General features: G+C 49.3%; 1 protein-coding gene across 1 annotated transcript in view; it reads left to right on the top strand.

Moving 5' to 3' along the window:
• Window positions 1-24,671, top strand: part of LOC134743252 (uncharacterized) — a 154,374-nt gene that overhangs the window by 120,582 nt on the left and 9,121 nt on the right. Inside the window, exons 20-30 of the mRNA XM_063676661.1 lie at window positions 9-296; window positions 897-1,037; window positions 3,222-3,339; window positions 4,967-6,661; window positions 7,646-7,787; window positions 12,312-12,464; window positions 12,820-12,922; window positions 13,037-13,485; window positions 14,688-14,754; window positions 14,848-14,935; window positions 17,783-17,921. Coding sequence (XP_063532731.1) covers window positions 9-296; window positions 897-1,037; window positions 3,222-3,339; window positions 4,967-6,661; window positions 7,646-7,787; window positions 12,312-12,464; window positions 12,820-12,922; window positions 13,037-13,485; window positions 14,688-14,754; window positions 14,848-14,935; window positions 17,783-17,921 — 3,383 coding nt within the window. The remainder of the gene's footprint in view (window positions 1-8; window positions 297-896; window positions 1,038-3,221; window positions 3,340-4,966; window positions 6,662-7,645; window positions 7,788-12,311; window positions 12,465-12,819; window positions 12,923-13,036; window positions 13,486-14,687; window positions 14,755-14,847; window positions 14,936-17,782; window positions 17,922-24,671) is intronic.

The following is a 24,671-nucleotide window of genomic DNA, read 5'->3' as shown; positions in this document are numbered from 1 at the left end:
CTTGACAGATAACGCTAGAAGAGAGCACATGGCTCGGCGTAGGGCTGCTGATCCCCGGCGACGGTTTCAGCGCGGAAGTGGTCCGCGGCGTGCCGCCCGGGCTCGCGGAGTTCGTGGCGCCGCTGCAGCGCGGCGGGCTGTGCCGGCTCGCGCACCAGCCGCACGCGCGCGGCGTGTGGACCGTGTACATGGCGGGATACGGCGCCATGCACAGGCGGCCGCCCGATCCGGCCGTGCATATCATACAGCTCAATAAGAACTCCAATGGAATGGGGCTTAGCATCGTTGCTGCCAAGGTAAGGTTTCTTCCGATTTGATCTGGGTTTGATCGAGGTCGGGTAGTTTAATACTTTTGCTATCGTTAGGGGATACCTCACAGGCTATATTAAGCGTAGGAAAACGGCTATCAACAAAAGAGGAATCAGCGCAACGTAACCATGATTTCACTTAAGTTTACTTGAGGGATTATTTGTCAAGCGGACCCCAGGCTCCCATGAGCCGTGGCAAAATGCCGGGATAACGCGAGGAAGAAAAGATATATATATAAAGGTTGTCTGGAAGAGATCGCTTTTTAGCGATAAGATCGCCTGTTGTTTAACCTCTTCTTTTCTGTATTCTTTGTATTGTTTCTGCAATGAGGTGTGCAATAAAGAGTATTTGTATTGTATTGTATTTTCCTTAAGAGTTATATATAAACTAGCGACCCGCCCGGGCTTCGCACAAAACCTTTACAAATGATACATTTAAACCTTCCTCTTGAATCACTCTATCTATAAAACCGCATCAAAATCCGTTGTGTAGTTTTAAAGATCTAAGCATACATAGGGACAAACGGACAGACAGCGGAAAACGACTTTGTTTTATACTATGTAGTGAAGAAACGATATATTTGACAGGGTGCGGGTCAAAGCAAGTTAGGCATCTACATCAAGTCGGTGGTGCCGGGCGGCGCGGCGGCGGCCGACGGGCGGCTGGCGGCCGGCGACCAGCTGCTGTCCGTGGACGGCCAGTCGCTCGTCGGCATCACGCAGGAGAAGGTATATACACACACACACACATACAGACACAGCAAGTTGAGCATCTACATCAAGTCGGTGGTGCCGGGCGGCGCGGCGGCGGCCGACGGGCGGCTGGCGGCCGGCGACCAGCTGCTGTCCGTGGACGGCCAGTCGCTCGTCGGCATCACGCAGGAGAAGGTATATACACACACACACACATACAGACACAGCAAGTTGAGCATCTACATCAAGTCGGTGGTGCCGGGCGGCGCGGCGGCGGCCGACGGGCGGCTGGCGGCCGGCGACCAGCTGCTGTCCGTGGACGGCCAGTCGCTCGTCGGCATCACGCAGGAGAAGGTATATACACACACACACACATACAGACACAGCAAGTTGAGCATCTACATCAAGTCGGTGGTGCCGGGCGGCGCGGCGGCGGCCGACGGGCGGCTGGCGGCCGGCGACCAGCTGCTGTCCGTGGACGGCCAGTCGCTCGTCGGCATCACGCAGGAGAAGGTATATACACACACACACACATACAGACACAGCAAGTTGAGCATCTACATCAAGTCGGTGGTGCCGGGCGGCGCGGCGGCGGCCGACGGGCGGCTGGCGGCCGGCGACCAGCTGCTGTCCGTGGACGGCCAGTCGCTCGTCGGCATCACGCAGGAGAAGGTATATACACACACACACACACATACAGACACAGCAAGTTGAGCATCTACATCAAGTCGGTGGTGCCGGGCGGCGCGGCGGCGGCCGACGGGCGGCTGGCGGCCGGCGACCAGCTGCTGTCCGTGGACGGCCAGTCGCTCGTCGGCATCACGCAGGAGAAGGTATATACACACACACACACATACAGACACAGCAAGTTGAGCATCTACATCAAGTCGGTGGTGCCGGGCGGCGCGGCGGCGGCCGACGGGCGGCTGGCGGCCGGCGACCAGCTGCTGTCCGTGGACGGCCAGTCGCTCGTCGGCATCACGCAGGAGAAGGTATATACACACACACACACATACAGACACAGCAAGTTGAGCATCTACATCAAGTCGGTGGTGCCGGGCGGCGCGGCGGCGGCCGACGGGCGGCTGGCGGCCGGCGACCAGCTGCTGTCCGTGGACGGCCAGTCGCTCGTCGGCATCACGCAGGAGAAGGTATATACACACACACACACATACAGACACAGCAAGTTGAGCATCTACATCAAGTCGGTGGTGCCGGGCGGCGCGGCGGCGGCCGACGGGCGGCTGGCGGCCGGCGACCAGCTGCTGTCCGTGGACGGCCAGTCGCTCGTCGGCATCACGCAGGAGAAGGTATATACACACACACACATACAGACACAGCAAGTTAGGCATCTACATCAAGTCGGTGGTGCCGGGCGGCGCGGCGGCGGACGACGGGCGGCTGGCGGCCGGCGACCAGCTGCTGTCCGTGGACGGCCAGTCGCTCGTCGGCATCACGCAGGAGAAGGTATATACACACACACACATACAGACACAGCAAGTTGAGCATCTACATCAAGTCGGTGGTGCCGGGCGGCGCGGCGGCGGCCGACGGGCGGCTGGCGGCCGGCGACCAGCTGCTGTCCGTGGACGGCCAGTCGCTCGTCGGCATCACGCAGGAGAAGGTATATACACACACACACACATACAGACACAGCAAGTTGGGCATCTACATCAAGTCGGTGGTGCCAGGCGACCAGCTGCTGTCCGTGGACGGCCAGTCGCTCGTCGGCATCACGCAGGAGAAGGTACGTCAACAAACACTTGTCGCGTTGCGATGCTACTCACCCGACGGCCACGGACCGCACATTTCGGGCGTGATTTTAGACGACCTTCCAGAAGACCTCGGCATCGAGGGTATTCTAGAAGCTAAGGCATTAGTCTTCTTCGACGTGAGGGGCGTTCGACGCGGATTTCATATCATTCTGTGTATCGACGTGCACTCCGTGATCAATGATCGTATATGCGATGGTAAAGATTCTTTAGAAACCCTTTACCCGCGACACATTTCGCGGGTCCACACAGAACGAACCGTGCGAGGACAATGCCACGCGAAGCGGTTCGGTCTGTGAAAACATCCCTCGCTCGACGGATATTGATCGTGCGTCCCGTTCTGTGTGGGTTAATTTAATTTCGCCTAAAATTTTATTTTCCTGCATTTTAAAATATGACATGTCGACACAGTACCTGCTACTATGTACAATGGTCGTCATGTTGGCAGGCGGCGGAGTACCTGGTGCGCACGGGTCCCACGGTGACGCTGGAGGTGGCCAAGCAGGGCGCCGTGCTGCACGGGCTGGCCACGCTGCTGCACCAGCCCGCTTACAACAACAAGCAGGGTGAGCACCAATACTCTATACATATAGTGCTGTGCTAAACACGACTTTACGATCAAGCCCGTAAGGTCTTTCTAGATCTAGCGATTGTGTCTATTTACGAACCTCTCGCAAACTGCTCACGTGATTTGAATTAAGTTTTGAGATGAGGCCATTTCGTGGCACTTTAATCTCATTTTATGTTTTCTTTTATATTATCTAATGTCTTGTTTGTTTGTGCTTACGAATAAAATCTTATTCTATTCTATTCTATTCTAAGTATGTAATACAATGCGCGACGCGCGTGCAGTGCGCAGACGATTTGCATTCTTATTTATTTTTATTTAAATAAGTTAGGTATATTTTATTGAAACAAAAAACTAGATCTTAACAATGGTAGTGTAGAACTATACGGATTTTTATTGTTTGAGCATATTTATTTATACAGCAAGCAAAAACTGTGTGTGTGCGTGATATAAGACGTTACTTACATATCACCGGTTAGTTTTATGGTAAATGCCCACTTATGGGGTCACGCAGTGCTTTAAACTGTAATATGTATACTTTTTTAATGTGAGCTTAAAGTGCTAAAACCTGCATGAAAAGTATATCAAAATGCTAATATAGTTCACAGACAATTAATGTTCAGGTTCTAGTGTTCTAAACATTGATCAATAGTGAGGGCATTTTATTTTTCAGTGTATCTATTAGTTGATTCCGTGTGAGTGAAAGCGTGGAAGTATTTAGTAGAGGTAGTGTAATGTGCGCTAACGGGTGTATTGGGTAGAGCTGGAGCCGGCCGCGGAGGTGGCGGAGGTGGCGGAGGTGGCGGTGGTGGAGTACGAGCACCGGCTGCGGCGCAACAGCGGCACCTTCACCAACCCGCACCCCGCGCTGCTGCGCCCCGCCTCCCCGCGCTCCGAGCTCGCCACCGCAGGTCCAGCCCCACCCCGCCTCCCCCTATCCTACCCTACCCTACCTAGGAGGTCGCTCCTATCCTCTATCCTGTTCTATCGACTCTTTCACTGTCTTATAAAGCGCCGCGACGCGCTATACTATACCGCTTATCGGCAGTGAAAGTGTCACCTTTATTTTCTTCCAAGTTCTCTAAGTATCAATCCGGTCTGTAAATATTGCCATCTTACCAACTGCTCCCAATCTCTTTATCCTACAAACCCAGTCTGTCGGTTCTGTACTTTTACTTTGCGCTTCAACAGTACGAGCACACCGCTCGTCTATTTTGTTGCTCTGCGGCTGTTAGATCCTCGCACATCTCTGATCTCTACTATAATGACATACTCGTATGAGTACCGAGATGCTTAATGATTTTTAAATCGTAGTCATTTATTCCGAAAATTTCGTAATTTACCAAATTTACTAAATGCTTGGACGTCTGTTTTTTTTTCAGTTTTGTCTCTTTTTATTTGATCCATGATTGCTGTTGTCGTAGTCTTTTTCTCGGTCTGTGGCTTTTTTTCTTAAGTTTACAGCTCATCTGTAAAAAAAATTTCTGTGTATTTGTGTTCAATGTTTACAAATATTTGAGTCCTGAGGTTCTCCAAACCCGGTTCAAAAAACAGTCACGAATTTACGGGTGCTCAGAACTCAACACGGATATAATTCGTCGTTCAAAGCACTAATTCCATTACAGGATATCGGCGTCCGTGTCACGACCGATGTCACCTTCTCAGAGATGAGTCTACGGAATCTAGCACCTCGGAGAGCGAGGAGTGCCACCCGCACTACCACGGCTCCATCCCGCGACTAATCATAACGTTAGACCGCGAAAACAATCAGCTGCAGGAGGACCTGTCCCCAGACACGCCGGGCTGCCCGCTCGAGCTGAAGGGCCCCCCGCCGCCGCGCCCGATCCCGATATTCACGTTCACGTGCGAGGACTTCGACGAGCAGCAGGCCGGCAGCGACACCACGTACGACAGCCACGTGCCGGAGCCGCCGCCGCCGCCGCCGCCGCCACCGCCATCCTGCGAGCCCGAGTGCGAGCCCCCGCGCCTGCCGCCGCAGATGCGGCCCATCGACACGCGGCTCACGCTCGAGCTGTTCCGCGACGAGCGGCCGCAGTTTCGGCGCCGCTGCACCGTGCCCGACGAGTGCGTCAGCGCGTGCGAGTGCTGCCGCACGCCGCAGCCCGAGGCGCCCCAGATACCCTACATCGACGAGCCCGCCTTCGAACCGTTCATCTTCGAAGACGCGCGCGTCGCGACCCCCAAGACCCGCCGCATCCTCCCCTCGATGTCCCTCGACCGGCCCGACGACAAGCCCGAGACGGCCGACGCCGTCTGCCAGACTCCCTCCTCTCCCATGGATGTCGACGAGAAATATTTCCCCGCGCCCCCAACCCCGCAGAGCAGAAAGCTCGAGCTCAAATTAGATGTCAGTAAGGATGCCACTAAAATAGAAGATATACATTGTAGGTTAAGAAGAGCGTTGTTCACTATGTCCAAGTCATATTCTAGTAAATCCGAGGGCGCCGCGGAACCCTCAAATTCTACGTCAGAGTCGTTCGACGAGACGATAAACTGTAAGAATATATTCGGGAGAAGCAATTTCCCGACTCCGGTGGAGACGGGGGCGAAGCAGGTTCTAGATAGCGTCGATCGTAAATCGTGGAAGTCACCAAACGAGTATCGCCCCGCCTTCGGTAGAGTTAAAGCTCTAACTAAACGATTCAACGACATCAACCTGCAATACTGTGTCAAAAACTACAAGAGAAACTGCCAGTCGAGTCCTAATCTTAGTTGTCGTAATGAAAAAACTATTAGATCGAAAGAAAATTTACCCGCTAGCTCTAGTTTAGTCGATATACAGTACGAGTCGTTAGTAACGGACAGCGAAACGAAGGGGGAGAAAATGTCCGAAGACGAGGTGAAGAGCATTCTGATACAACTGGAGGACTGGTCGCGGTACGGGTCGCGGGGCAGCGAGGACACGCTCGCGCAGGGCAACGAGTTCGAGTTGCCCAACCTGCCCTCCGAGGAGCATTCCGACAACAACGCCACCGCTTACGTATTCAACGAGATAATAGATAAAAAACCCAAAGTGATCACGCTGGAGACCATAAGACTGAAATCGAACCAATCGAGCGTCAACTCGGACACGAGACAGAGCAAAGAATCGCTTAAAAGTAGCGCCGAATCGAGTTCAAAAGCGCCTGTCGTCGAAGATATTTTACCGCAAAAGAGCTCTATTTCGCTTTTGGACGTGTCTTGGGGCTTGTCGCGGCGGCAGTCGTGCTCGGCCGTGGTGCAGAGCTGCCCCAACATCAGCAGCGGCAGCGCGTGCGCCGCGCTGCCCGCGCGCCACAGCTGCCCCGCCGTGGCCCCGTGTAAGACCGCACACGCATGATAGGTGTGTTATATATAGCCGTGCGCACACTTACAAACATACCACCTTATTTTTGGTTCGAGCATGCGGACACTTTTATTTGTTCGTAGAACTAAAGACCAATGTGTCGTTATTTTCCTTTTAGTTACTTCGTTTTTATTTGCGATATCACTGCAAAGCCTTATTATGTAATGTCAAAGAATTTTGTTTATGGGATCAGCAAGAATCGTGTGCTTCCAATTTGTTTCATATTATATTTTTTTTAAACAATGTTGAATCGTTTTGTTTGAGAGTTTGATTAACAATTCTTTTATTATGAAACAAACAAGGAAACACCCGTCAACCTTGAATTATTTTTATTGTTTTTGCAACAGTACATACTCTTAAGAATGTATTACATGTTACGTTTTCAACTAAAAGGTACCACATTGTCGGTTGTCTATAAGGTAATATATAAATAATAAGGTTAATTTAATTTTGAAGCTTTACGGTAATAGCTTCTTGTTGACAACTGACAATAAGTACCAGTTTGATTGAAAACGCCACATATGTGGATATAAAATATTCTGTCTCTAGTTACTTAAGATGGAATAATTTGTGTCTATGATTATTACACGTTACTAAGAATAAGTAGATTTGGATATCGTTCGTTTAATTATGTACTTTGTTTAGATTTTAAGCCTAGATTTTATTACTGAACCGTACAATCCCTTTTTATATTAGGTACAAAACATGCTTCTATTAACAGGCAGCAGTTTTTAAAATACCTTACATATCTGTTACTTTACTGTTAATTTTACTGTTAATAATTAATGTAAGCGTCACGAAATATCCGGTCTCCTTATATCGTCACAGCGACCCGTGCCAACCGCGCGCGATGGCGTGAATGTTCATAACTTCTCAGTGCGTGTTAGAATGTTTGTATCGTTTAGGCATATACATATTCCATGTCGCCATGGTTGATAATATAAGTGTTGATGTGCAGGTCCACTGGGTGCGGCGCGGCGCGCGTCGGAGCGCGACCTGCCGTCGCGGCTGGCGGCCGAGCCTGTCAAGCCCAGCAAGAGCACGCCCGCACTGCACCACGCCGACCCGCCCCCAGACCCGGCGCAGCCCCTGCCTCACAGGTAAGCCGAGCCCGTCAAGCCCAGCAAGAGCACGCCCGCACTGCACCACGCCGACCCGCCCCCAGACCCGGCGCAGCCCCTGCCTCACAGGTAAGCCGAGCCCGTCAAGCCCAGCAAGAGCACGCCCGCACTGCACCACGCCGACCCGCCCCCAGACCCGGCGCAGCCCCTGCCTCACAGGTAAGCCGAGCCCGTCAAGCCCAGCAAGAGCACGCCCGCACTGCACCACGCCGACCCGCCCCCAGACCCGGCGCAGCCCCTGCCTCACAGGTAAGCCGAGCCCGTCAAGCCCAGCAAGAGCACGCCCGCACTGCACCACGCCGACCCGCCCCCAGACCCGGCGCAGCCCCTGCCTCACAGGTAAGCCGAGCCCGTCAAGCCCAGCAAGAGCACGCCCGCACTGCACCACGCCGACCCGCCCCCAGACCCGGCGCAGCCCCTGCCTCACAGGTAAGCCGAGCCCGTCAAGCCCAGCAAGAGCACGCCCGCACTGCACCACGCCGACCCGCCCCCAGACCCGGCGCAGCCCCTGCCTCACAGGTAAGCCGAGCCCGTCAAGCCCAGCAAGAGCACGCCCGCACTGCACCACGCCGACCCGCCCCCAGACCCGGCGCAGCCCCTGCCTCACAGGTAAGCCGAGCCCGTCAAGCCCAGCAAGAGCACGCCCGCACTGCACCACGCCGACCCGCCCCCAGACCCGGCGCAGCCCCTGCCTCACAGGTAAGCCGAGCCCGTCAAGCCCAGCAAGAGCACGCCCGCACTGCACCACGCCGACCCGCCCCCAGACCCGGCGCAGCCCCTGCCTCACAGGTAAGCCGAGCCCGTCAAGCCCAGCAAGAGCACGCCCGCACTGCACCACGCCGACCCGCCCCCAGACCCGGCGCAGCCCCTGCCTCACAGGTAAGCCGAGCCCGTCAAGCCCAGCAAGAGCACGCCCGCACTGCACCACGCCGACCCGCCCCCAGACCCGGCGCAGCCCCTGCCTCACAGGTAAGCCGAGCCCGTCAAGCCCAGCAAGAGCACGCCCGCACTGCACCACGCCGACCCGCCCCCAGACCCGGCGCAGCCCCTGCCTCACAGGTAAGCCGAGCCCGTCAAGCCCAGCAAGAGCACGCCCGCACTGCACCACGCCGACCCGCCCCCAGACCCGGCGCAGCCCCTGCCTCACAGGTAAGCCGAGCCCGTCAAGCCCAGCAAGAGCACGCCCGCACTGCACCACGCCGACCCGCCCCCAGACCCGGCGCAGCCCCTGCCTCACAGGTAACCCGGAGCCCGTCAAGCCCAGCAAGAGCACGCCCGCACTGCACCACGCCGACCCGCCCCCAGACCCGGCGCAGCCCCTGCCTCACAGGTAAGCCGAGCCCGTCAAGCCCAGCAAGAGCACGCCCGCACTGCACCACGCCGACCCGCCCCCAGACCCGGCGCAGCCCCTGCCTCACAGGTAAGCCGAGCCCGTCAAGCCCAGCAAGAGCACGCCCGCACTGCACCACGCCGACCCGCCCCCAGACCCGGCGCAGCCCCTGCCTCACAGGTAAGCCGAGCCCGTCAAGCCCAGCAAGAGCACGCCCGCACTGCACCACGCCGACCCGCCCCCAGACCCGGCGCAGCCCCTGCCTCACAGGTAAGCCGAGCCCGTCAAGCCCAGCAAGAGCACGCCCGCACTGCACCACGCCGACCCGCCCCCAGACCCGGCGCAGCCCCTGCCTCACAGGTAAGCCGAGCCCGTCAAGCCCAGCAAGAGCACGCCCGCACTGCACCACGCCGACCCGCCCCCAGACCCGGCGCAGCCCCTGCCTCACAGGTAACCCGAGCCCGTCAAGCCCAGCAAGAGCACGCCCGCACTGCACCACGCCGACCCGCCCCCAGACCCGGCGCAGCCCCTGCCTCACAGGTAACCCGAGCCCGTCAAGCCCAGCAAGAGCACGCCCGCACTGCACCACGCCGACCCGCCCCCAGACCCGGCGCAGCCCCTGCCTCACAGGTAACCCGAGCCCGTCAAGCCCAGCAAGAGCACGCCCGCACTGCACCACGCCGACCCGCCCCCAGACCCGGCGCAGCCCCTGCCTCACAGGTAAGCCGAGCCCGTCAAGCCCAGCAAGAGCACGCCCGCACTGCACCACGCCGACCCGCCCCCAGACCCGGCGCAGCCCCTGCCTCACAGGTAAGCCGAGCCCGTCAAGCCCAGCAAGAGCACGCCCGCACTGCACCACGCCGACCCGCCCCCAGACCCGGCGCAGCCCCTGCCTCACAGGTAAGCCGAGCCCGTCAAGCCCAGCAAGAGCACGCCCGCACTGCACCACGCCGACCCGCCCCCAGACCCGGCGCAGCCCCTGCCTCACAGGTAAGCCGAGCCCGTCAAGCCCAGCAAGAGCACGCCCGCACTGCACCACGCCGACCCGCCCCCAGACCCGGCGCAGCCCCTGCCTCACAGGTAAGCCGAGCCCGTCAAGCCCAGCAAGAGCACGCCCGCACTGCACCACGCCGACCCGCCCCCAGACCCGGCGCAGCCCCTGCCTCACAGGTAAGCCGAGCCCGTCAAGCCCAGCAAGAGCACGCCCGCACTGCACCACGCCGACCCGCCCCCAGACCCGGCGCAGCCCCTGCCTCACAGGTAAGCCGAGCCCGTCAAGCCCAGCAAGAGCACGCCCGCACTGCACCACGCCGACCCGCACCCAGACCCGGCGCAGCCCCTGCCTCACAGGTAAGCCGAGCCCGTCAAGCCCAGCAAGAGCACGCCCGCACTGCACCACGCCGACCCGCCCCCAGACCCGGCGCAGCCCCTGCCTCACAGGTAAGCCGAGCCCGTCAAGCCCAGCAAGAGCACGCCCGCACTGCACCACGCCGACCCGCCCCCAGACCCGGCGCAGCCCCTGCCTCACAGGTAAGCCGAGCCCGTCAAGCCCAGCAAGAGCACGCCCGCACTGCACCACGCCGACCCGCCCCCAGACCCGGCGCAGCCCCTGCCTCACAGGTAAGCCGAGCCCGTCAAGCCCAGCAAGAGCACGCCCGCGCTGCACCCAGGTATGTCCTTGGACCCGGGTATGTCCTTAAACTACGTCCAAAAGAGAAGTATGGGCACTGTGAATGACATCTCGCTTTGTGTGGTAGGGCACAGGACAGCGGATGTCATTCCAGATCTAGAGCAGAGCCCAACTGGGAAGGTACCTCCACCTTACAGAAAACCGCAGCCAAATAACACTAGACCCTACTAATAGTGATGTGTTCCTGCCGGTAAGTAAGGTTGCCAGAGCTCGAGGGAGAGGAGTGTTAGGGTCGGCAACGCGCATGTAACTCCTCTGGAGTTGCAGGCGTACATAGGCTATGGAGACTGCTTAACATCAGGCGGGCCGTATGCTTGTTTGCCACCGACGTAGTATTAAAAAAAAAACATGCCGACCCGCCCCCAGACCCGGCGCAGCCCCTGCCTCACAGGTAAGCCGAGCCCGTCAAGCCCAGCAAGAGCACGCCCGCACTGCACCACGCCGACCCGCCCCCAGACCCGGCGCAGCCCCTGCCTCACAGGTAAGCCGAGCCCGTCAAGCCCAGCAAGAGCACGCCCGCACTGCACCACGCCGACCCGCCCCCAGACCCGGCGCAGCCCCTGCCTCACAGGTAAGCCGAGCCCGTCAAGCCCAGCAAGAGCACGCCCGCGCTGCACCACGCCGACCCGCCCCCAGACCCGGCGCAGCCCCTGCCTCACAGGTAAGCCGAGCCCGTCAAGCCCAGCAAGAGCACGCCCGCACTGCACCACGCCGACCCGCCCCCAGACCCGGCGCAGCCCCTGCCTCACAGGTAAGCCGAGCCCGTCAAGCCCAGCAAGAGCACGCCCGCACTGCACCACGCCGACCCGCCCCCAGACCCGGCGCAGCCCCTGCCTCACAGGTAAGCCGAGCCCGTCAAGCCCAGCAAGAGCACGCCCGCACTGCACCACGCCGACCCGCCCCCAGACCCGGCGCAGCCCCTGCCTCACAGGTAAGCCGAGCCCGTCAAGCCCAGCAAGAGCACGCCCGCACTGCACCACGCCGACCCGCCCCCAGACCCGGCGCAGCCCCTGCCTCACAGGTAAGCCGAGCCCGTCAAGCCCAGCAAGAGCACGCCCGCGCTGCACCACGCCGACCCGCCCCCAGACCCGGCGCAGCCCCTGCCTCACAGGTAAGCCGAGCCCGTCAAGCCCAGCAAGAGCACGCCCGCGCTGCACCACGCCGACCCGCCCCCAGGTATCTTTTGCCTCTTCACATTGGATGCGGATCAGCGCGCGGCTACGGTATGCAAACGGGACATCATTATACACGTGCATTTCGCTGTCTTAAACACATACAAAGATGGAGGCAATACGACTTGGTGATTATTGCCTACGCATCTACGTCGTACGATTTTTCACTCAAAAGTCGTACGAGAAATCCATCATGATACGTTGCCTCAATGATAACGTTAGGAGAGTTTCTGTACACTGCGGTTACTACTAAATATATCCAAAGCTTACAAGAGTTTTTTTGATTTCAGTGTGAACATGCACCCGGTGAGCGCTAGCGTGGCCAACGTGAACCAGGTGGGCGCGCCGGGCGCGGCCGCGAGCGCCTGGGCCGGCAAGTCGCGCAGCAGCCACAACCTCGCGCAGCCCACCGACGGCTTCTACCAGAACCTGCCCGCGCACTCGCACCACAACCTGCACGACAGGTCAGTCCGTTGGATAAACTAAGGGTTGACTCGCCTGTAATTATGTAGCTGTCCCGCCCATGATGGCGGCGGTCAATGCCGCTGTGCGAGTGGGACATAATCAGTTTATTTATCATGAGTTGACGCGCGTGCGATAGCGATACGAACAGGCGCGGCAATGTACGAACTGCAACTTGACGTTGACACTTCAATCTTTTTTAAAACGCAGTTTCTTTGCTGCTACAGCTTCAGACTCCTGTGCTGTTCAGGGTAGTTCCTTCTACAGTAGGTAGTATGTATATTAGTAAAAATCTGCTGCACTCACTCGCAAAATATCATTATTACGAGTACTAATATCACACTTGACACGTCACAGATGGTCATCGTTACGCAGTTCGACGGGTAGCAACCGGCCACAGTCGGCGCATTACGCTCCCACGCCTCTCGACACATCGCCCGATTCGCCTCAACAACATCAAGTACGTTATGTATACCCTAAATACTTTTTCTTGAAAACCTTGTAAGATTATTGCGCAACTGTGACAACGCAGAAAATAACTGGTCGTACCTATTACACACTTTTTTCTTTCTAGCAAAACCAAATGAACGCCATAAACGCGCGGTCGGCCAAACTAGCGGAAATGTCCGAGGAAGTGACGCGGCGGCAGCAAATGCAGTACCAACTGGCGCAGCAGAAGGCCGCCACGCTCCCGGCTCACACGCACCAGAACATGATGAGCCCCCAGCACGTGCACCCCATGCACCAGCACCACTACCCCAACCACGTCAACATGCCGCCTATGTCACCGAACATGCAACCTCCCATGTCGCCGAACATGCAACCGCCTATGTCACCCAACATGCAACAGCCGATGTCGCCAAACATGCAGCAGCCCATGTCGCCAAACATGCAACAGGGCATGCAAGCGATGCAGCAGAACATGCAAGGGAATATGCACCAGCAACATCAGCACATGCATGCCCCCGTGCAGAGCCCGCCGCCTCAGCAACTCTACCACAACCAGCATCAGCCACAGCAGAGGTGAGTGTCTTAACTGTGTCGTGTCGTGTGACTTAATTTCGCTAGTCAAAGTACAGGAGCCATCAAAGGTATTCGTACTGTACGTATGCTCAAAACTATCTACTGTCGTTTATTTATGATACAACTACTTTTTTATACAGTTGCTCAAAAAGTGCTACTTTGCGTAGCTGTTTAGCGTTCGCAAAGTTGTTTTTAACTCTGACCGTAATCGATACGTCCACACTTGGTCCACAAGTCCACATCAAAGAGTTTGGATGTTCAAAAACTATTTATTTTTAGAGTTTTGAATGATTCTCGGTTAGGGAGCTCATAAATAATACAAAAGGTAATCACGGTCTATATCCCGGTCAATACATATAAGTATATATTTTTATTTTGCCATTAGACATTTATAACATACAAAAAGTATTGTTACACGACATTAAGTAAATATTTATTTGTTATTATAAAAATAAAACGTTTTAAAATAAGATATTTCACTAAAAAACGTTTTTATTATTTGGCTGAATGGAACTAACTAATTGCCACGTTGGCTGTCGTTAACAGAAAAAATTAAAAATTAAAAAGTAAAACCGGCGCCCACTATTTTCACTTAAAATTTAGTTGTATCAAAATAATTAACTTTAATTGCACTTACAAGTGTGAAATCAGTTAATGTGATAAATTTTTGCAATGTAAATCAACGCTGAACGTAGTTTATAGTGCTGAATAATATACAGGCTGGCTAAAAAATAAGTGCATTCCCGATGCCAGGGAGGTTTTGGAATTATACTGAGCAACTTTTACTGTGGGATCAACCACGAAATCACGAAAAAATTTTTTACCCTCCCACAGAAAATGGACCAGCCAAATTTTTTTTCGCGATTTCGGGGTTGGTCCCACAGTAAAAGGTTGCTCAGTATAATCCCAAAACCTCCCTGGCAACGGGAATGCACTTATTTTTTAGCCATCGTGAATAATATTATACAATATCATTCAAGTTCAAGGGAAAATTCGTAACAGTAAGTGCAGTATACTCATGTAACCAATTTTTGTTTTATTGTGATTTCTTTGCAAATGAAGCTTCGCCTACGGCTCATAAGCATAAGACATCTCGGGACTCGTAAATAATAACACGCTTTCCACACTTGCATTGAAATGTACTGTTTTGTGGCTAGTGTAAAATGATTTCATACAACTACAATCGGATCGTGCTGTTTTAGGTACGAGTGGCATCCACCGGGGCCGCCGTCGCCGCAGCGCGCGCAGCCGCCGGTAGCACCTAAACCGGTACGACTACACTTAGTTGTGTGTCCTACGTATTTTTATATGACGATGGTTGGAACGCTGGAAATGTAAACTGATTGTTTCTGTTTTTCATAGGGAGCAAGACGACCAGAGTCTGAACTAGAAGAGCAGTATAACCAACACAATCAGCAACTGCAACAGAGTACGATACAACCCGATGACGGTTAGTACTTGGCTATTATTTTATACAAGTTTCCAGGCCGGCGGACGGTTTATTTCTTAGCTGCAGACTTGTGGCGTTATTCATAAACACGTTACTGTCCTGAATTAGCTGTAAATCGTTTGTCTGTCTTTATCTGTCATTATGACTTATGTATTTGTAAGAAAGGGATAAAACAATTTAACTAAATCAGACCCGTAAAGTTGATGAATAAGGGGATTTGACTGCATGGAGTTTTTTAACGTCTATGAATTTTACGAGTCCCAAACATTTGAAAAGTCAAAAACCTACAACAAAAACCGGCCAAGTGCGAGTCGGACTCGCGTTTCAAGGGTTCCGTACATTACACAATTTTTAACAATGTATTTTTTTATGTGAAACGTGAGTTTTTAAAAACCCGTAGGGGCGGATCAAAAACTAAGTAATTAAGTCCGACTCACGCTAGTCACGCTTGACTGCACGTTTCTAATAGGTTTTCCTGTCATCTACTTGTAGGTAAAGAACTATTTTGAGTATTTTTTTAAACATTTTTTACCCAGTAGTTTCGTAGATAAAGGGGGAATGGTCATTTTTTGGCTATTTTCTTAAATAACTTCTAAACTATTTATTTTAAAATTACAAGAAAAATATATCTGAGATTCTCAAAATGAGCTCTTTTATTTGATATGTAACACGATATGGTTTGAAAAACATAATTTTTTTAATTTTTCCCATATACCCCCCAAAACTGGCCCCCATGTTGAAAATTCATTTGTTTATAATATTGTCTTCGGTTACCGCGATAGTTACTCATGAAATAAAACTATGAAAACGGATTATATCGCGTATATTGAATTTATAATACATCCCGACGTTTCGAACTCTTTACAGCGTTCGTGGTCAACGGGTGACTGAGGAAAAATTACAAAGTGCAAAAATACCCACATACTAAAATAATGAACAATCATAGACTACAAACTTTAAGGCTGGTTATACATGCAAAATCGGTTCATAAGGCTAGTTATACACTATAATTATTTTTCAAGTAAAGATATATATATATACGCGATAAAAACTATGCCGGCTCCAACCCTACACCACGGACCCGAGAAGATTTAATTCCCTCCTAAATTGTAGGAGGGTATCCCAATATGGGACCGGCAACAAACTCGGCGGGACACATCTTTTCAAAACATCAGAATGTCCAGCATCATCCAACACTAAGGTCTCACAGTCTATGTCTCGCTTGCTCCTTTATCAGGTGGACTACAGGATCCCAAGCTGGTGGTAGAGAAAAGCCATCTTCCCTATTAAAGTTTGGATATTTCTTAATCTCAATGGCCTCGCGCAGCATTCTGGGTATGTAACGCTTCTCCTTGGCAAGAACCAGAGGCTTATCAAACTTGATTGAGTGATTGGCTTTATCCATGACATGCTCACAGACAGCAGACCTAGGTCGACGGTGCTTGACATCAGCTATGTGTTCCTTCACCCGAGTGGAAATGCTCCGTTTCGTCTGCCCGACATATGATAGGCCACACTCACAGTCCAGCCTGTACACTCCTGCAGTCTGTAGAGGGGTATTGCATTTTACAGGCCTCAGGAATTGTGACATCTTCTTCATTGGCTTGAAATATGTTTTTATAGAAGCACGCTTCAAGATGTGGCTGATCCTGTCCGTGACCCCCGGGGTCACTGTGAGTGTGGCCTATCATATGTCGGGCAGACGAAACGGAGCATTTCCACTCGGGTGAAGGAACACATAGCTGATGTCAAGCACCGTCGACCTAGGTCTGCTGTCTGTGAGCATGTCATGGATAAAGCCAATCACTCAATCAAGTTTGATAAGCCTCTGGTTCTTGCCAAGGAGAAGCGTTACATACCCAGAATGCTGCGCGAGGCCATTGAGATTAAGAAATATCCAAACTTTAATAGGGAAGATGGCTTTTCTCTACCACCAGCTTGGGATCCTGTAGTCCACCTGATAAAGGAGCAAGCGAGACATAGACTGTGAGACCTTAGTGTTGGATGATGCTGGACATTCTGATGTTTTGAAAAGATGTGTCCCGCCGAGTTTGTTGCCGGTCCCATATTGGGATACCCTCCTACAATTTAGGAGGGAATTAAATCTTCTCGGGTCCGTGGTGTAGGGTTGGAGCCGGCATAGTTTTTATCGCGTATATATATATATCTTTACTTGAAAAATAATTATAGTGTATAACTAGCCTTATGAACCGATTTTGCATGTATAACCAGCCTTAAAGTTTGTAGTCTATGATTGTTCATTATTTTAGTATGTGGGTATTTTTGCACTTTGTAATTTTTCCTCAGTCACCCGTTGACCACGAACGCTGTAAAGAGTTCGAAACGTCGGGATGTATTATAAATTCAATATACGCGATATAATCCGTTTTCATAGTTTTATTTCATTTGTTTATGTTACATGTCCGTCTTTGGGTTACAAACTTACATATGTGTACCAAATTTCAACTTAATTGGTCCAGTAGTTTTGAAGAAAATGGGCTGTGACAGACGGACAGACAGACAGACAGTCAGACAGACAAACAGACGCACGAGTGATCCTATAAGGGTTCCGTTTTTCCTTTTGAGGTACGGAACCCTAAAAACAAAAGTCCTAGAAGCTTTTACCTTTTCAAATATTGCGTGTTTAGCGCATAATAGGGGCTCCAGCTGGGGGTTAAAGGGGCCCCCTGACTATCAGTCCGCCGGACGATATCGGCCTGTCAGTTAGAACAAAAAATTGACAGGTCCGAACAACTGACAGGCCGATATCGTCCGGCTGACTGATAGTCAGTGGGCCCCTTTAGTTAATGAATTGAATGGAATATATTAGTATCTGTCGCTATATAGAGCGGTACTTGGGTTCGGGTCTGGAGGCTCCCCCTTGCGCGGGCAGCGGGCCGGCGGGCGCGGCCGCGCACAACCCCTGGCAGCGCGAGGAGCGGGAGCGCCAGCAGGAGCAGCGCCGGGCCCATGCACGCACGAGACGGTAATACAATACTACAGAGTACAGAGGCCGTGAGTAAGGGGTTGCCGGCCGAAACGTAGTGAAACCCTGATAGTTATGAGGTCGACAACCCCTTTTCACGCCGAGGTATGCATAGTGCTTTTCTCAAACATGCAATAAAATATTTTTATTTTTTTTAATTTATTTATTAGGGAAACATACAGCACATAATAATACAATAAGGTAAAAGATATAATTAGAACATAGACCAAAAGAGTTTTCACTTAGTTAATACAAAATTCCTTTGCTTCGAAAAAAAAAGTACAATTATTAGCTAGGTATTTTGAATTTAAAAGTTTAATTTAACAGTAACATTCAGTAAATATTCCACGAGCACGATTAAAAATATATCAAGCATAATTTAGAATTTGGAAATAACGCACAATTTTCAATTTAGAATTTGAAATATCAGATAGGTACAATTACAATAACAATTATAACAATACAACACAAGATTAAAATTTTATAATAATAATACAAATTTTCATGTCCTAATGTGATAGGTTATTCAGTGCGTGGTGTATTAAAGGGGACCAAAAATCTTATTATTTTCGCGCTACGACGCACGGTTTAGGAGATATGGCCCTAAAAAGTTTTTTCATTGGTTTTTCATATATTACTTAGGGGTTTCTTAAAGGGGAAAGAAAATTTTATTATTTTTGCGCTACGACGCACGGTTTAGGAAATACCGCCCTGTAAAGATGAAACAAAAAATAAAAAAATATATAATTCAGCTGTTTAGCCTGTCCATGAACACACACCATGTTTACATTAAAATTAAAAAAAAAAATGCTTCCAGGCCTAGCCTTCAATTTTCTCTCGAGTTGCTCCACCCGAAACGTATTTTGAAGCCTGTTATAACGCACGTAATGACGACATTTCATTGCATGTTTAAGAAAACAGTTATTTTATATATACCATGCTATAGTTAATATTGACTGATTTTAAAATATGACAATCCTGGTAAATACTTTATTGCATGACCTAACGAACTTATAATAGTTTTTAATTCAAAGTTCAAAGTGTTTCATAATTCATATATACATATTAGCATAAGATAGTGTACATGCAGGTTCATACAGGTTTACACATAAGTAGGAATCAACTACCTCGTCGCACAGTGACATGCAAATTAATATGGTCTTAATCTATATATTTATTTTGTTTCCCGTATGTAAATAAAATGATGAAAACTCGTATCAGAAACTCGTATCTTCTACCTAGACGTTTACCACCCATCTAGAATTTGATTTGCGCCGGGCACGTTTAAATTGACGGACTGATCAACATTAATCAAAAGTAAACTATGAAACATACCATACATAAAAATTTAGCGAAAGTTTTAACGGTGACAGACGATTTGGTGCGACCGACCCGCCTTAATGAGATCAAATGTGACGTTTTCAATCAAAAGGTTCCACATTTGTCGCTTAAATGTAAGGCAAGTTGGGATATAATTAAAGACAAAAATGACGAAACCATCACTAGACAGGATATCGAGTGCATTAATGTTGATGGTGCTATAGTGAGTGATCCGTTACAGATAGCTAGTAGATTCAATGACTTTTTAATAGACTCTACTAATCTACAAAACAATAGTACCCTTAATAATAAAGACATTGTATCCAAAATCCGGTGCATAAGTAATAGTTTGTTTTTAGCGCCATGCACAGAGGACGAAATTATCAAAATAATTAAGTCATTAAATAATACCAACTCCGTGGGATATGATCAAATAGCGACTAAAGTATTAAAAGAATGTGCCGAGGGACTAGCTTCAGTCTTAACCCACCTTATTAACTTATCTTTTGTACAGGGTGCATTTCCTGAACGTTTAAAAAATCCATAGTTAAACCCCTACATAAGAAGGGAGATAAACAACATCTACCCAATTATCGTCCTATAACTTTGGTCCCGATTCTCTCAAAGGTCTTTGAAAAAGCCTTTCTGAACAGGGTTTCGCAATTTTTAAATAAATACAATATTATTGCTAAAGAACAAAATGGCTTCCAAAAGCAAAAGTCAACTGCACATGCTGCCTTCTCGCTTATTCGGGAAATTACTCAATACATTGATAAAAAAATCACAGTTGTAGCAACGTTTTTCGACATGTGCAAGGCCTTTGACTTTGTGAACCATACAATACTACTGCGTAAATGTGAATGCTATGGAATAAGAGGCAATACCCTAAAATGGATTGAGAGTTACCTAAACAACAGAATACAGTGTGTTGAATTAGAAAACATCAATGAAAACGACGAAATCGGTCAACATATAGACAGAACAAAAGTGTTGTCCCACAAGGGAGCGTGCTAGGTCCCCTCTTATTCCTGATCTATATTAACGATCTTCCTAAAGAGACATCTTATCCTATGTCACTCTTTGCTGACGACATAGCTGTTATTATACCTGACGAAGACAAAACAAACTCTTATGAGGATAAAATAAATGACACCATAACATCAATTGATACGTGGTTAAGTAAAAATAATTTAAAAACCAACGTCTTAAAAACTTATTATATTCAATTTCATAATTACAAAGCAAATAAATTGGACCTCAAGATATTATGTCAATGCGAAGAAATACAACGTGTTGACGAAACAAAATTTCTGGGCATTACATTAGATGAACACTGTTCTTGGAAAGCGCACATAACAGTTATATGTAATAAACTGGAAAAAATTGTATTTGCTTTGAAACAAATGAGGTCAGTCGCGGGAGAAAAGACCGCACTGCTCGCATATCATGGCTATGTAACATCGGTCTTAAAATATGGCATCCTAATATGGGGCAATTCAACAGATTCTTCCAAAGCTTTTATTATACAAAAAAAATGTGTAAGAGCAGTTTGTGGCTACGGACCTAGGGACTCCTGTAAACCTTTATTCCAAAAACTAGGCTTGCTTACACTAACTGGCCTGTATATTTTAGAATTAGCATGTTATGTTCGAAAAGAGTTCTCATCGTATGCAACAGTGAAATGCAATCAACGACTTAGACAAAGAGACGAGAACAAATTACTAATGCCAACATGCTCAACCGCTTTATTTAGAAATAACTGTTACGGCATGAGCATCACGGTATATAATAAGATACCAGAAGAACTGCGGAAATTGAAAGACCCATTATTTATGACAAAATTGAAGAAATGGCTAGTAAATAAATGTTTTTACACAATCAAAGAATTTCTGGACGAATAATGTTAACGAATAAATAAATGACAATAAATATTAAATTTGAAAATTATATGAAATATGTGTAGTTTTGTAAGACAATTATAATATCTAAAAATAATGAATGTATATTCAATTTAAATAATAGCTACAATGGACAATCAATGTCATGTAAATAGTTTATTGTTAATGTAAATAATGTAATAGCTTAATTTTAAGATCAATATTTGCATGCTGCCATTGGCTAAACATGTGGTACTGCTTATAATGATTATGTGAACATAAAATTACCATGTTTAAGCAAATAAATAATTATCTTATCTTATCTTATCTTAACATGAGGACGAAAAATGCTTGTATCTTTATACGAAATACCTATCAGAGCGTCCTTAGGTACCTTTTGCTTGAAAACGACACAAATTATTCCTCACGTTTACGAGTGATTTGGCCGTCGCCGACTTTATTTCTAACGTGTTTTGACGGCTGATATATTTTTTATTGTTATTATTATTTATGGTTCTTGGTTTTTCTCGGCATTCCAGGAAATACCGGTGTAATGAGATGCACGGGCCGAAGCCAAGTGCATCTCATAATAAAATTATTCACTACATGAATTTTGGCTGTTTTCGGCTCGGTTATAGTTTGATCCTGGTGGTGGTAAGGTAACTGAAGTAGAAGGGAGTTGCAAATCGTTCTGAAGAAACTTTCTGACTATGCGGCATGTGTTTAAAATAACTGCTTTCTGCATAAGTAAATATGAAAATGGTGATATCGATAGGGTTTTTATTGAGGTGTGTAGTTGTTGTGGGATGACACCTGTAGTAGACAAAACAATGGGTACTATGGTAAAGTTGGTTAACTTCCACATTCTACCTATTTCATCTTTCAAATCTGTGTATTTGGTAAGTTTTTCAGCTATTGTATTTTGTATGTTGTGAGTGTTCGGGATTGCTATGTCAATTAAAAGGGCTGTTTTGTTTGTTTTGTCTACTACAGTGATATCTGGCCTATTGTAGTGTGTGGTTCGGTCTGTTAAGATAGCTCTGTCAAAATACATCTTGTAAGCGTGGTTTTCTAAGACATTGTCCTGACAATGTCTTAGAAAATCTCTGCATGCTCCGGTAATATGTAGTATAGTTTCTCCTGGACTATTGCACTTCCTGCATGAATCTATGACTCTATTTTTCATAATGAATTTTTGATAGTTACGGGTCTCCATTACTTGGTCCTGTATAGCCATTATAAACCCCTCGGTTTCTGGGAAGAGCTCGCCACGATTCAGCCATGCGTTCGACGCCACTTTGTCGACATTAGGTTGGCTTAAATCATGGTAGTGTCTTCCATCTAGGGATTTCGCGCTCCATGCGGCTATTTTTGTTTTATTATCAGTAATTTCTTCGGATTTTTGGATAGTTTTTTCTTTTAAGTTTAAAGGTGTAAATTTCTGGTCATTCTGTTCTATGGCATTGTGTATTGAGGAAGAATTCGATTTTTGATGAAAATATGCTCTCATTGCTGTAATCTGTTTAGGCGAGCATCGGAAACTTGGTAATGAACTGTTCATGGAGTGGTTTTCGGTATGCTGTTCTATTGGTTTCTAGGCGTGTTATCTGTAAGTAAAATCTAATTATTGCTTCATGTTCTCCTATTCTCTGCCGGCTGACCTTCATATTGGGATATTTCTCTAAGAATTTTACTTGCAACAGTTCCTTCTATCAGTGTCCAGTGATGTGATATGAAGGTAAGTGCGTATTATGAACTCGTTCATTTCAGATGTCGTTCGTTTCATTTATTACGCTTAGAAGTTTCAACCTCGAGTGTAACAACTACAGAGGGATCAAATTAACGTCGCATACGCTGAAACTGTGGGAACGAGTAGTAAGTGCCCGTCTGACGACGTTAACTAGCACGACACAAGACCAGTTCGGTTTCACAGCGGGTAGGTCAACAACAGAAGCCATCCAAACCATCCGCGTCTTAATGGAGAAATGTCGAATGAACAAGGAAAACCTGTACTTCGCGTTTATAGACCTAGAAAAGGCATTCGACAGGGTCCCAAGAAGGTTAGTTTGGCAAGCAATGCGAGCCCAGAATGTACCCGAGAACTACATATCCTTAGTCCGGGATATGTACGAAGGAGTTACGACGCAAATTAGAAGTCCCGCTGGCGTCACAGATCCATTCCAGGTGAAAGTAGGTGTCCATCAGGGTTCGGCATTGAGCCCCCTACTGTTCAACCTGATCATGGATTACATAACGAGACATCTCCAATCAGAAATCCCTTGGTGCATGTTGTATGCAGACGACATCCTATTGATCGCAAAGTCGGCATCGGAGCTACAACAAACTTTTAACAAGTGGTACACAGAACTCGAAAGGCATGGACTCCGAATTAGTCGCACAAAAACAGAATATATGGAATGCGATCTGGGTGGCACAGAAGAATTAAACTGCAAGATACAGATCGACAATGCAACGCTTCCAACCGTTACCCGCTTTAAGTACTTAGGATCCATGCTAACATCTGATACTCGCATAGAAGAGGATTTAAATCACCGCGTAAACACAGCATGGCTGAAATGGCGCTCCCTCTCTGGAGTTCTATGTGACCCTAAAATGCCAATTAAAACCAAGGGCAAAGTATATAAAACGGCCGTGAGACCTGCCCTGTTATACGGCGCGGAATGCTGGACAGCCCTTAGCAAGCACGAACAGCAACTGCACACGGCAGAAATGAAGATGCTGAGATGGGCTGGAGGAGTTACGCGCATAGACAGGGTAAGGAATGAACATATCCGGGGTTCATTCAAAGTGGCTCCAGTAACAGAAAAACTCCGAGAAAGTAGGCTCCGCTGGTATGGACATGTTATGCGCCGCGACGATACCTACTCTGTGAAGACTGTACTTAACATCAATACAGGGCCTAGGGGAAGAGGCAGACCACCAGCCACTTGGTGGTCAACCGTCGAAAAGGATTTGAAAGCCCAGAAGCTTGCACCAGTGACAACCCGGGATAGAATATCCTGGCGCCGATGCACAAGGAGGCCCGACCCCAGATGAACTGGGACAGAGGCAGGAAGAAGAAGAAGAAGAGAAGTTTCAACCTCGGTGGGTGCAGTGTCGATATCCTCATGTAAGAGGGCATCCTGCGCAACATCCTCGGTGTTGCTACTAGACAAGGTGGACTTAGATCTAGTCATATAAGAGGGGCGAGTTGATAGGATGGAAGAGAATAATGATTCTGTATCATCGCCCGAATCGGCTGTAGCTTCGACACCGGTAGCCCGCCTGCTCAGCTCCCGATGACCGGCTGTAGTATATTGATTGGCGCGGGCCCGCCTGCTCAACTCCGCGCCACCGGCAGTTCGCATACTGAGGCATCCAGTACCGGCTCCAGATGCGCCCCGGCGTTACCGGGTCTATGGAAAAACTATGGCACCTGCCCCAATCTATGTTTAAAAACACGAAAAAAATGGACAGGTGGTGACTCGCCAACTCACAATATGGGTCCCCGAAAACGGCCGCTCGCACGGAGCGACAAGGGGACAACATCGCG

This window comes from Cydia strobilella, chromosome 7 (assembly GCF_947568885.1).
Source record: "Cydia strobilella chromosome 7, ilCydStro3.1, whole genome shotgun sequence".
In the NCBI taxonomy this organism is placed as follows: domain Eukaryota; kingdom Metazoa; phylum Arthropoda; class Insecta; order Lepidoptera; family Tortricidae; genus Cydia; species Cydia strobilella.
Note: the sequence above shows the minus strand (reverse complement) of the source record. Positions and strands in the feature narration are given on the sequence as shown.